The 14,525-nt window shown below is 34.2% G+C and overlaps 1 protein-coding gene across 5 annotated transcripts in view; it reads right to left on the reverse strand.

Annotated features, from left to right (window-relative positions):
• Positions 1 to 599: 599 nt before the first annotated feature.
• The window catches only part of BCLAF1 (BCL2 associated transcription factor 1), a 30,394-nt gene continuing 16,468 nt past the window's right edge, over positions 600 to 14,525 (reverse strand). For 2 of the 5 annotated variants that reach the window (XM_060616748.3, XM_060616747.3), the window contains exons 9-13: positions 12,045 to 12,220; positions 10,750 to 10,930; positions 9,495 to 9,641; positions 3,343 to 3,555; positions 600 to 3,184 (exon numbers count right to left, since the gene is read on the reverse strand). In XM_060616748.3, the coding sequence (XP_060472731.1) occupies positions 3,179 to 3,184; positions 3,343 to 3,555; positions 9,495 to 9,641; positions 10,750 to 10,930; positions 12,045 to 12,220 (723 nt within the window). In that variant the 3' untranslated portion in view covers positions 600 to 3,178. Of the gene's footprint in view, positions 3,185 to 3,342; positions 3,556 to 9,494; positions 9,642 to 10,749; positions 10,931 to 11,748; positions 11,912 to 12,044; positions 12,221 to 14,525 lie in introns of those variants that run through there. The other 3 variants (XM_060616750.3, XM_060616749.3, XR_009605295.3) reach the window with 2 other exon arrangements.

Genomic DNA, 14,525 nt, shown 5'->3' on the forward strand with positions numbered 1-14,525 from the left:
CTCTATCCAGAGACTATTAAGTCTAGACTAATACAATCCCATGACAATAAACTTTTTTTCTCCAATTGCCTCCTAATATATTATTAGTCAAAATATATACTATAGGTCTTAGCACACAAATGTCTGTGAAAAATGCTTTTTTTTTCAAGTTGACAGAATGGTCCACTTTGTTAAAAGGGGCATGGTAAGAATTACACCAGATTTTACACAAAATTATAGTCTAACAAAACAAAATCCAACCTCTTTTTAGTTATTAATGTACTACTATAGTTTTTAAAAAGAGAAGTAATGCTGATTCTCCATAACATTATGGCTGGCAAGTTCTTGTATTAAGAACAAGAACAGGAGAACTAGACTAGAAATCTGGAATTCCTGTATTCTCTAATAACAGCTTGGAATTACCAGGGAAAACAAAAAAATAATAGTATATGGGGTTTGAGTTTTGTGATGTATCAACCCCCCAAAAAAGCCATAGCATACCAGTAATTTTACTAACAGAGGAGTTGGTATTCAAAAATCTATAAATAGGTCACAGAAATCAGCTGTATAGATCAGATACACAGAAATAGTCTCAAAATCAGGTAAACAAACAACGGCTATTACCACTTATGACATTTTATTGGCATATGACAATTTACAAGGGTCCCTGTTGCAATATACAACACACTGAGTAAGAATCGTTTAGCCATCTACATTCGTTCGTATTGGGTAGTATTTTTACTCAAATTATAATTTAATTCCCAACACTTGATTTTAACTGTGACAAAAGGGAACAATAGTTAATTCCTTAAAGTAGGCTGCAATTGGAAAAACATATTTTGCTATTTTATATTAAAATTCCTAGAATGTTGAAAGGTATACACACCTAAAGACTGAGTCATGGCCTTCTTAAACAGGTTTCTTAATCCTTTCTGGAAATATCCTTTGGTTCATTTTTATTTTCCTTCTCTAGGCAAAAGGAAGTCTGTTAATGCAGGTATCAAAGAGTTATTTTCTGTCATTTGTAAACAAATACCCTTACCATTCAGCTTTGTAACATGTTATGAAGTGTGGAGTTAAATGTGGCTTAACACAACATAGGCTTTTCATATGTTTGGCTCTGAAAAAGAGAACATCCACAATGGCATCCTACTGCAGAGTTCTATCACCCTTCTTACTAAATTCTGGTATAATCCTCTTTCCTCAATTTTGTGTAATAGAATAAAAGTAACCGAATCATGTATCTATTTGGGTTAAATCAGCACATTTGCACTTAAAATATAACTTGCTGATAGAATTTGGGTAGGTTTATTCCCACTCCCTATTAAATAATTTCTCAGCAAATTCCCTTTTTCCTATTGTCTTAAGTGGAAAAACAAAACTGCACATTTATAGTCATGCACAGAGATCCAGTATCTAACCAAATAATAACTTAAAATAAAAGCTAAGTTTATTTGTATAAAATAAAATGGTTATGAAAATTCTTGTGTTGAAGATTAAATCCATGTTGCTTTCGCATGTAATTAAGTATTCTTCTGACTAGGAGAATATTAGCTGTGTCCTGACTAACATAACAACAAACTTGCTTTGACAGTATTTCCTCTGCTCTAACGATTTCAGAAAAGACAAAATTAATAAGAGAAATCATGCAATACTAAGGGTCCTAGGGCCATAAACATCATGTATATTGAATTTTGTTTTCTTATTTTTCCCTTACAGTTCTTAGCAAATGCCTTTGGCTGCAATCAAGGTGCTAGGAGCACTGCAAATCACGAAGGATGAAAGATCCATATATTAAGATCTTTGAAAAAGTTTACAGTTAACAGAACAAGCATTTCCCCCTTTTAATGCAAACATATACAACTAACTTGGTTCCTGAATTAACAAATGAAATTTGACTACTTTTACAGATGGTCACTGACAGAGACTTGACAGTGAAATTTACTATTTTGAGTTTTCATCTTAAGAGCTATCAGCATAAACAAACAAAAAGATAATCCACATCTGAAAGATTATCTACCTGAAGAATAGAACCCTTGGGAAGAAAAAGAAAAAGCCATTTTATAAACTGCAACTGAAAATAGGGAAAAAGTAAAAACCAAGTTAGACCAATGCTGCAACAAACTTCCTGTCAAAACTTTTTATTGAAAAACAAGTTACTTAAAATACTAATTAACATAATGGTTTTTTTGCCTATTTTTCCTTATGGTTAGACTACAAACTAATGTTTCAGCTGTCCAAAAGCTCAAATAAATATGTAAGATATGAAATCAGGTACATCTTTTTAATGTATCAACTTATTCTGCAGGACAATCCTCTTCCACACCAACACCAGGATTACAGGTTTTGTTCTGTTTCTTAGAAGATGATCAGTAAGAATGGATTTTGTCATCTGTATTATTACAGACCAGTTCCTCTCTCAAAGATTAGCTGATATCTAAGACCATGACTCAAACTTCCAAATAAGAATAGAAAAAACATTGAATTTTCAGCCCCAAAAGTAAAGGCTCCTAAGAATGGTTTTATAGGCCACTGCTTGCTTTCAATTAAAAAAAAAAAAAAAAATTTCTCGTAATTTTCAATCTTTTAATAGCTTGTACTTTTTAACTATTGATAAAGCTTTTTTCTCTTTTTAAACATTTGCTGACGTGTTAAATTAGCTTAGTTTGCCAAAGTAAGAACCTTTTCTGTGGTACACCTCAAAAATTAGTCACCCTACAATGTAGTGTGTTTGAATTAAGGAGAATGTTAAACAGATGTATATAGTTAAAATAATTAGTGTGGTCTCTATAAACAACTTCTGTCCAGGGATTTGTATGTAGAGCTAACGTTTACTTCAGAATAAACATTAACAAACAGGGAAGGAAGAGAATCAGAACTTTCACAGAGCTGTACTTGACCATATCTTATAGACAAAGCGAATTACAATGCATGTAACAAAAACAGTAAAAGTATTTTTTTAAAAGTTGATAGTTACAAATATGGTACGTAACAATTTTCTACTTTATTTCAGTACAATTTTCAACATACAGTCTACTATTTTTCAAGATATTTGAAGACTTAAAACAAAATTTCTATTGACTACTTGCAAACAGTAAAATTTAAGTAAAATGCTTACATTCTTATTTGAAAACAAAAATCAGGTAAAAAAATGGTGGGTGCAAGTTCTGCTCTCTGTTGCAATCTCACTTCAGATTTACTATTCCTAAAAAAACAAAGAGAAAATAAAGATTAGCAAAAATGTGGAGTGAAAATTATCCGTAATAATCATTGTTCCTAAAAATGAAATAATGAACTAACTGGCCCACCAAACCCATAATGAAGAAAATCCATTAGAATCACTAACAAGATGAAATTTTCTACCTTTTCTTCTTTGCGTCTGTCCTTCTTTTCTTCATTATTTTCCATGGTCTCTTCTTCATCTTCAACAATCCCGTCCCCTTGGTATTTGTCATGAGTCCATTTTGGACTGCTACCTGATTTTTTGAAGTTAAAGCGCCCTCTGCCACGTTGAAAAGTACCACGACCTCTTCCTCTTTTGGCCCAATAATCCACACCATCATCTCTGTCATCATGCTACAGAGAGGTTAAAAACAATCATCACTAAAATGTCTTTCTTGTAAGTAAAATGATTATAGCCCCATTAAGTCATGGTATAAATCTTCTGAAGACTGGGGTATGGGACATTGGTAAATGTCTAAAACACATTAAAACAAAGCCAGTAACACTGAATTTTACAGTAAAAATGTATTCCATTGTGAAATCAAGTAAATACATCTTACTGCTTTATAACCCAAGCACTGCAAACTGTCCAATTTTTTGGAGAACCTCAACTGCTAAATTACTGCCAACTTTCATAATTTTGACTTTTTTGCTTTCCATTATTTCAATCTAAGTCCACTTGTTAATATACTGCATGCAAATGAGATAAAATAACCTTTATTTTTCCCCAAAACTACCAGTCATAAAGACGTAACAGTCACAAAAATGTTATGCAACACTTATTAAATAAAATAAATGATATGAATTATACCATACATGTAGGAACAGATTTTAAAATCCTACAGAGATTTAAATCTAAATCAACGTATATGGCACATTAATCTTCTAGGCTAGAGAATTTCACATGCTAAATCATGACAGCATGGTCCCTAGAGTAATAACTTATTTCTTCTTCACTAACATAGTACTACAGCTTTCTATTACATTTTAACATTAATTTTTCATTAACTCTACCCCAATACAGATATTCCCCAATTACAAATTGTTCATTAATCAAACACAATCTACAAACTGAAAAGCCCTTCACTTTGTGGATAAGTAGAGGAGTATTTTCGCAAAATACCAAACAAAAAGCCAAAGTTCACCTGTAATATAATTTAATTAATTGTTGCCCACCTCAAACTCTCAAGTCTGTCACCTACAAAAATGGAGAAAGAGGCAAAATGATGCCCCTTAATAAGATACTGGGTATAATGCAAATAATGTTCCATAACCTATGAAGTACTGGTATTGACCAGCTGTCCAAAAGTCATCAAAGCTTTTTCTCAAGTATTATGTGGTATAAGCACCTTTTTCAAAACACAGAATGTGCCTTTGTGCATATTCGTGTAATACAGATCACCCTCCTGGCATGACTTGCAAAGCTCAGTTACACAAGTAACACACAAAGCAAAAGAGCACTTACCAATTTCTAATCCTCTATCTTTAACAAGCTGATGAAAAATGACAAGCTAGAGGTGTGTATGACTCCAAAAAGAGCGAGTTGAGGAACTATCAAAAGTGTAGATTTCAGAATGTCAGAAAGTTTAATTACAAACCTGAAATAAAGTATTTTAAAATATTCTCTCACTCAAAATGATACCCACACAACTACATAACTTCAGGTTCCCTTTTGGTATTGGCACAAACCACCACTTAAGAGTTTGTGTTTGTGGCATTTACACAGTATTCCACTTATTTGTGGGAAGAAGCAAACAGGTTTTGAGAGTCAGAGGCATGTTTAAATCTAAACAGAAGCTGTGACTTTACGTTCTCATTTTAAAAACTGGGAGATAACCATGAAGTCACACAGATGATCTATAAAAAGTGCCCATCCCAGTGTATGACAAGCAAGCAAAGAGTGGTATTAATAATGCTTACTAAGGGTAAGACGTTGTTCTGAGCACTTTCCACGTATTTACTCCTCTCATCTTCAAACAACCCTATAAAATACTGTTACTAATCCTACTTTAGATCTAAAGAAACTGAGGCACAGCAAAACTGAGCTACTTGCCCAAGGTCACAGAACTAGTTCTCTCCACTACTCCTTCAGCCATCACCCACAGTATACATTTCCCAAGTATCTGGTGGCAGTAAATGATTTCCATATAAGGCAACTAACAGCTACAGAAATAGAAAAAGCAGAGGCAAAGCTAGGCACTAAAGTTAAACAAGCCATCACCTTTAAATACCCAACAGCAGCTAAAAGATTGTATTTTTCAGAGTATCCTGGCAGCTAGGGGACATTTTAATGCTAAGCAAACTAACTCTTAATCTTCAAGTTCTAACTTCTAAGATATTAGTCCTACTACAATTTTTTAAAATGAATCACTTCACATGATAAAGGACCAGAGAAATTATTTGTAATGCACAAAAACACATTAACAAAGGAGGCCATATTACAACAAAACCTCCTGAATCCTCTTATCTCTTCTCCACAGAATGATCATGTTTCAAAGGGCTAACTGATTAAAACTCCTACCCTGAAACTCCTTCCCCACCAGAGATTTTCTCTTCCTCAGAAGACATCAACTCTACACTGAGAACCTATCCACTCCAGTACTTTCCTACTTGCTCCAACTCTTCACATACTCACCCCTCCACAGAATTTCAGGTTCTAAGATAGACTATCTTTCCTACTTGTTATTGAAAACATCACCATATCTTTGCATAAATCCAAGTGTTGAGATGAGAATTTTCAGAAAAGAATATAACAAATGTTACTATTACTCAATACTGGAGAAAGAAAGGTAGGGTGCTTTCAGAACCCTAGTTCTGGAGCCCAAGGCATGGGTTCAAATCCAAAGTCCTATTCTACTAACCATGGTCAAGCTGCTTAATCTGTATACCCCAATGTTTTTCATCTGTAAAAGTAGAATAAAGGACTCCCCTCGAAATGATTTTTTGTAAGCATGAAATAAATTTATACATGTAAAACAGGAACCTAGCACAGTGCATATGCTCAATAAATACTATTATTATTACTAGTAAGTATTAATGTTTCATTAATATGGGCAAAAGCAGGGTGCCTGGGCAGCTCAGTCCATTAAGCGTCTTTGATCCCGGCTCAGGTCCTAATCTCGCAGTTCCTGGGTTTGGTCCCATGTTGGACTCTGTACTGGCAGCGCTGAGCCCGCTTGGGTTTTTGTCTCACCCTCTCTGCCCCTTCCCTGCTTGCACGCATGCATACACTCTCCCTCTTGCTCTCTGATAAACTTAAAAAAATATATATGTGTGTGTCTGTGTGTATATATACACGTGTGTATATATATATATACATATATATGTACATGTGTATATATGTAATATATATATATATAATTTATATATATGTGTGTACATATATATATATAGTCAAAAGCTCCATGTTCGTCAATTACTCTTAGGAGAACATCTAAAAGTTTTCAACCTCATTTCTTATGAATATTTTTGTTTATGTTTCTAGTCTCAATGATAGCGGTCTATAAAATATATTTGCAAAAGAAGCAAAATCTTTCAAATTTAAAAATCCATGTAAAAACCAGAGCTGTCATTTCAATGGTTCATTAAGAACTAAAATAATTAACTCTGGGAATTGATTTGTAAGAAAAAAAAATGTCTTAACATATTAATTTGGGGGTGCCTGGACAGCTCAGTCAGTTAAGCATCCGCCTCTTGATTTTAGCTTAAGATGGAGCCCCACACTGGGCTCTGTGCTGACAGCAAGGAGCCTGCTTGGGATTCTCTAACCCTCTGCCCCATCCCTCCATCCCCCACCCACTGTGCATGCGTGTACTCTCTCAAAGAAAATTTAAAAGCTTAAAAAAAATGTTACTTCTGGGGCGCCTGGGTGGCTCAGTCGGTTAAGCGTCCGACTTCAGCTCAGGTCATGATCTCACGGTCCATGAGTTCAAGCCCCACGTCAGGCTCTGTGCTGACAGCTCAGAGCCTGGAGCCTGTTTCAGATTCTGTGTCTCCCTCTCTCTCTGCCCCTCCCCTGTTCATGCTCTGTCTCTCTCTGTCTCAAAAATAAATAAAACATTAAAAAAAAAAAAAAAAGTTACTTCTGGTGAACATTAGTCTGCGACAAATCCAAGTATGTTTTATATAGAAATGAAGGTTTTTAAATACAGCCCAAAATAGCAACACATAAAATGTTATTTGCTACTTCTAAGTTCCTAAAATCTTAAAATAACATTCTTCTTAATTAGTAAAACTACTACCTAAATGCCAAACGAAAATGATATGTCCCATTACAAGAAAAAATTACAACATCGGATTCTAAAAGTATGCCATAGAAAAATGAAGGTGTGGCCTAAATTAAGTATTAATTACTATCTACTCGTCCACCTCTCATTTCCCTCTTAATCTTTTGACCTATAACATTTGGTCTACTTCTCTGACATTTGTTTTTTTTTAACAGTGTGATATTTTTGCTATCACTCACCCACTGCTCGCCCCACCTTCAACAGGGTGGCCTTTTAATCTCTTCTGACTGGGTGATCTTAACAGGGCTTTAATTGTGTCCTGGAAGATGATGGCTCCTAAATTTTTTTTCTCTAGATTCACATTAGCAACTTTCCATTGCACATCTGCACTTAATTTCTCCCAGGCACCTCAAGAACAGAACTTAATCTTCTCAAATGGGATCCTTTCCCTTGTATTCCCTATCCTAGAGAGATCCCTTCATCTTACTACCAATACCCAACTACATACAAGATCCCTGAGTAAGTCCTCATTAATATTACTTTAACTTTTCCATTACCTAGCCCCTTAGTCCAGACACTCAGTAACTCTCAGATCGGTCTGTACAACCATGATTTTTCTAAACTCTGGTTAAAATCCGTATTTATTTAGATATAGCCTCCCACAACTTAGTTTCTGCTTTTTCTTAATTTTACCAAACTTACACCAACCACCTAGCCAAAGAGTTCTATCTCAGGATGTTTCACGCCTACAATCTGCAGTATACCTGTCTATTTTTTAAGCTCAATATTCAATCCCAGTTCCTCTATGAAGGCTCTCCTAATCACTCTCTTTGAAATAATCCTCCATTTCCTGCCTTGGATGAAATCCACTACACATATATTTTGAACTTTTGTTTCTAAATTTTTCCAGCCAAGAAATGATGTATGTCTTTGCATTCATGGTATCTACCATAAAGAGCAGTCTGTGAATATATAAATTCTGAAAATCAAAAACAAGATAGATCTTTTAAACTTTCCTATAACTGAATAAAGTGCCTTTTACTGTCCACGTTGTCAACTCAAGCAATTCAAACAAGTATAAATTTCCTCTTAGGGGAGCATATGTTGAGCAAACAGTATGCATTAATACCCTTTAAAAACTTTTTCGGACTTTGTTCATTAAACTACTCAAAAGAATCAAACAGAAGCTAATTTTTGATTGCCCATTCTTCAAACAACATAGATCTACTTCATCATTTAGCTCTCTCCTCTCAGCAGACAGGTCATGGGTATTCAGGTGTATTCAAATATATTCATAAAACACTAAATGAAAGACACAATTCTATAAATCTAGTACTATCTTCCTCCTTGCTTCTGCAAAACAACTAATCTTCAGAACTGATCTCTGAAAAGCTATTTAAGAAATAAATACTTCTGGTAATAGTTCTGGTATTTTCCTAAGTGTCTATAATGCTGGATGGACCCTTTTCTCCCATGCCAAACTACAGAAAATCTCCATCTTTACCTAGAAACTCTTTCAGGACCCACCTCCTCTAGTTTCACCCCTTAGAAAACTACTTCAGAGGAAAAAGTATCACAAAGAAGCATCAAATTAGTGTAGCTAGCAACTTTCCATATGGAATTTTTCATCCTCCTTTTATTCCAGAGGAAGTACACAGCCTCCCTGAGATCCTTAATTACATGTTCTGTGAAAGAATTCTTCTGTCTTTCATTTAAACAAACAGCTGTGATGATGGAAGATAAATCTTAATGAGATGTTTCTACAACTGTCATTGTCTTATAGACAGATATGAAACCTATGTTAATGTTCTCTGAATGTGGCTATCTAATCAGGTATAGTTTTAGTTTACCCTGATCAGCCTATAGGTGACATCAATAAAATATAAACAGGACTAAAGGGACCCACATTTTCGAAACTTCAAATCATCTGGGTAGTGAATTTTTAAAAGGTTTCCTAAATTATGGCAAAAACTCCTCATAGTAGTGGATACCTGTACTCAAATGTATTCACCCAGTATGCTTTGAAAATTAATGCAAACCAAATAAACACAGATTTCTAACACCCACCAAGAAGTACTTCTTGCTCTTTGGGGTATATTCTGGATCCCATTCCTCTTCCTTCGGTCTCTTTTGAAAAGTAGTATTTGAGTTGTTTGGACCAGTATTTGTCCCAGCAAAAACTCCTCTGGCTCTTCCTCTGCCTCTAATTCGAAACTGATTAACATTAACAAAGCTGTTTAGTAATGCAATCAAAAGGTATTTAGTTACATGCAAACTCTAATTTTACTGCAGTAACAAAAAACAAATTCCCTACTTTCCTTCCTAAATCTCAATTTCACAGCCACTGAGGACAGAAAGGGTGGCCATTTTATACTATAGGCAAAAAAAATCTGCCCACTGAAAGCTGAATAAGTTAAGAAATGCAGTCAATTTAAGTATTAGGACACTGACTACAATTTCATAGCCTGAACTAGTATTTTTAAATAATTAAGTTGGTTCTTTCCCCTTTTACTACCCAAAAGAGTGGTCTAATTCTTTGAATTATTATAGGAGTCCCAACTGTTCAACTATCACCTATCACCATATAAGCAAAGCTCTTCTCTTTCACAAATGATCTAATTAATGAGCCCTACTAATAACTAACTGGATACTCACTCGAGGTAGGAATCTGAATATAGAAATTAAAGAGTCAAGAAGATGCACTACTGTGAAGTTGTAATTAATACTTGTAACAAATTTATGCAAACATAGGGATAATGTGTATGCTATGTAGAATAAAAACAAAAGCTATATGATTTCTATGATTATACACATATAAACAAGGACTGGAAGGCAAAACAGGCAAAATAAAAATAGCTGTGATACAGAGATTAGGGTTTTTTTTTTAATGCTTTAAGATATCTATTCAAAAACTAAGTGATTAAAGAACTGGATCTCAGTAACTTTACTTGACTCTTGGGTCTTCATGCACCATGTATAGTTATTGATTCCAAAATTTTAAAAAGTATCTAATTGATATATGTATGTGTGTGTCTGTGTGTATAGTTATATATATATGTGTATATATATATACAGCTCTTTAAAAATCAGAAACACTTTTTACTCTGTATACAAAGAAAGCATCATCCCAGCTGCAGCCCTTCCTCCCAACCCTTAAATGGCATATCTTAATCAATATATACAAATACAATTTCACTTTCCAAGACTAATTCTAACTGCAGAAGTAATGACTCGCAACAATGTCTAAATCATGAATTTTACTTTATGTACAGTGCTCTAAAGTAAAGCCCTACCAACAATCAAAGGTAATTCTATTACTTACAAAGGTTCCTCGTGGTCGGCTAACTCCTCCAAAGCCTGAGTATTCTTTCAGTTCGTGGTGAGTTTTAAACTCGTCTTCTCTTTCCTTCTTACTCTCCTTTTCTTCCCGAGAACTGGGAGAAGAAGGTGACGCTGAAGATGATGAAGATCGAGAATGATCTTGCTCTCTACTTTTATGTTTACTGCAAAATAAATAGAGAAAACAAAAAATATGTGCTATTTTTAAAAAGACAAAGACCCTGTTGAATCTTATAATAAAAGGGATATTTTTCAAGTAAAAAAAAAACTATCCCCTATTAAAAATGATTACATAACTAAAATGATTGGGTGTTAAACTTTGATACAGCCTGTTTCCATTCTCCTTCAATATTTGTTTTACGTAACTACTGAAAACATGATACAGACTGCCAGTTAAAAACTAGCAGTCTGGAAACTTCAAGAATAAGGTTCAGTTCTTCAGTATTTTTAACTTTTTGTTGTTGTTATTTTAAAGAAAGGAAAAGAAGAGTAGGAATAAGTAAGAATGCTTTTAAGGCCAAGTTTCAAAATGACTGCAGTATGTACACTTGGGGTGAGAACAGTTGATATGGTTTGGGCCATTACTCCATTAGAGAAATAAAAGCATATGACATACAAATACCGGTAATAAATTAAAAAACACGAGTAAAATCCACCATTTACCTAATGAATAGCAAGAAAACGATTATCTATGATACTTAATATTCCTATTATTTATTTGACTCTACGATGATCAATTTTACATGGTTCTAACACAACACCCGGAAAGGTCATACCTGCGGTAACTCTTACCACTGCTAACAGTATCCATGGAAACATTACTTTGAAAGATTAATACACATTGCTATTTCATAAAAACTAGTCCTTCCTCCCCCCCATCTCTCCCATGTTAAACCACTAGATATCAGTTTAAAATTCTTGTACTCTGGGTGTTATGAGTTGAAAAAGTGCGGAATCAAGCATAACGAACCAAAGTTCTTACACAAACTGTTTCTAGAAATGCACTGCATTGAAGTCCAACCTCCTGATGTAGCCTGGATAATAGGACACATTAATTTGTCATTTTTTTTTTCAGTGTTAGCTTGCTATTCCAAAGTTTTTGTCCTCATCCACCATAAGCCGTGTAAAAGACAAATACATTTTTGCTGTAAAACAAATAATTTTAATTGTTTAAATTTAAACATTCGATTACACAGTCAAAATTGAAAGCAATTAAGCTGACAATTATTAAAGGCTAATTAGAAGCTAAAACCTAACTCAGACAGTTTTAACAATTACCTGTCATCTTTGTAAGATTTGTATTCCTTGTAATCTTTTGGAGTTTTTTCCTGCTTTCTTGATCCACTGGATTCCCTGGAGCCCTTGGAATCCCCCCGTTCTTTACTTCTTTCTTTTCTCCGACGATCAATGTCATGCCGAAGATCAGCAGAATCACACCTTAATTTTTTATCTCCCTATAAAAGACAAATGTAAAATACAGACTTCAGGAGAGAAAAAAAATAAAGATATATACCCAAATTTTATGCCAGTTTTTAATCTGGCATTTTAGTACCAGAAATGAGTGGATCATAGCATACTACTTCCATACTTAGTTTTAGTTTTTGTTAAAAAAAACACACTTGGTTGTTTTGACTCAACATTTGTATACACAGTGCAACGGGACTATGAAACTAGGGAAGTTATGAAAAGCTAACTATCTTGAAAATATCATAGGTTTTTGTTCAAAGCAATCCATAATAAACTTTGTACAGCAGAACAAAATAATTGTTTTTCAACTCAGCACATCCTCATTGTCATCACTCATCCTTTTCAAACAGCTTTTTTGTGAACAGTTGAACAATGACAGAAGTTATAGTCTAACTGTGGTTGTAGTATAGCCATCTACCTATAAAGTTAAGGGATCCTAAAGTAATGGTTCTCATTACTGAAGCCTCATTTTATCATCAAGCTGTTCCCAATTAGGTTGACGAACCCAATAAAAACCACTTCAAAAGGAAAAATTCTGTAATTTCCATAACATGCAAGTGGAAGATGATTAACAAAACCAAGTAAGGTTGAATAAGGGTAGAAACAAAGCCAGAAAGATATTATTCCCAATTCTGTACTCAGTATTTTGGGCCATATACTGCCCTTTCTCAATTCAGGTATTGCAACGGACATTAGTTTAACTGGGCCACAATTCACCTCCTTCTTGTTCCATTGCTTTTTCAAATACTATATAATTTAGGAAGATGGAAAGAGGCATCTAGGAATGAAGAAAAATTATACATCAGTAAGATGCTAAGCAATGTGGACATCCTTGCTAGTATTCAACAATAAAGAGTACTTACTCTGGGAAATCTAGCTATAATATAACTGTTCATCAAAAAAAAGTATAAATATATCTCCAAATGGTATCAACTACTCACCTATTTGCTCCCTGGGTAATTAAAAAAAAAAAAAAAAAAAAAGACTAATCAAGAGTAAAAACCTTCCTTACTCACCGAGGTATTACCAAGCCCACAAGTAACAAGATAATTTAAGTAAAACTACTTTGTGAACTCCAAAACTATACATACGTTAAATAATAACACATATTATTCATTCAGATCGGAAGACGAAGGACAAAAAGCAATGTCATATCCTCCACTATCTAAGTAATCACTATTTTCTCTCCTCTAGATGAAAACATGGTCTGAGTAATGAGGAAAGAAACAAGATACTCACTCTGTCAGAGCACAAGGATAGACTAAATTGTTGGCAAAAATAAACCAACATTGAACCCAAGGTATTGAAAGGAAAAGCCAAGATTAGTATTCACTTCTCAGAATCTGTTTTTCCAAGATCAGTATGCCCACACAAAGAAACCACTTTCTGTTAAGCTCTAAATTTCTCATTTAGTAAATTAATAGCATGCCCTATTAAAATATTTGTAAAATACAACCATTAATAACAGCTTCTGGTAGTAAAGTGCCAACGTTTTCATAATACCTCAACTATTCAACTCTGCAAACACATGTAGTCTCATTTTTCCGATTACAAAACCAATGTCCAAGAGACTAATTATTTTCCAAGCATCATACAGATAATACCTGGTTATAGCCAAAAGTGGAACCAAGCAGCATTTCCAAGTCCCCTGCCCTTTTCATTACAACAGACAGTTGCTCCTTTTCTACCTGTCCCCACATTTCTACTAGACCCATATGACTTGTCCTATGGACTAGTCTACCTAGAAAATGTCAGTTTCAAATCATCAGCATGTATCAGAGTCCCCTTAACAAACACATTCCATTCTCATAGACCTCCCTCCCCCACCATTCACAGGTTCTTTTCTCACATTGAAAACCTTCCTTCCCCAACCCACAGAATTCAATCCTGACAGTTTCTGTTCCAACTGTTCACTTGTAAATTGCTTCTCAGAACACTTATTTCATAGTCCAGACCAAAAATGCCCAGTAGCATGGGGGTTACTTCTTGTTCTCACTGTGAAAAACCTAGAGATATTAATTTACGCATATATAAATCAAGAAATACTTACTCTGGCTAATCTATTTCACCTCAAAACTTTATATAGAAACCCTGCTATAATTCTTATCTTTGCTTTTGTAATTTTCCTTTGTCTACTTAGAACTTTCTTACTTTCATTAGCATTTTAAAAAGTTGGTTTAACTAAGATACATAGCTTAATTTCTTTTATAAAGGAGCGCTATATACACTACCTTATATTCATATACTTACAAGTTAAAAATAGAGGACCTCTGCAAATACTTTGTCTACACA

Source organism: Panthera onca, chromosome B2, assembly GCF_046562875.1.
Source record: "Panthera onca isolate mPanOnc1 chromosome B2, mPanOnc1 haplotype 2, whole genome shotgun sequence".
Classification (NCBI taxonomy): domain Eukaryota; kingdom Metazoa; phylum Chordata; class Mammalia; order Carnivora; family Felidae; genus Panthera; species Panthera onca.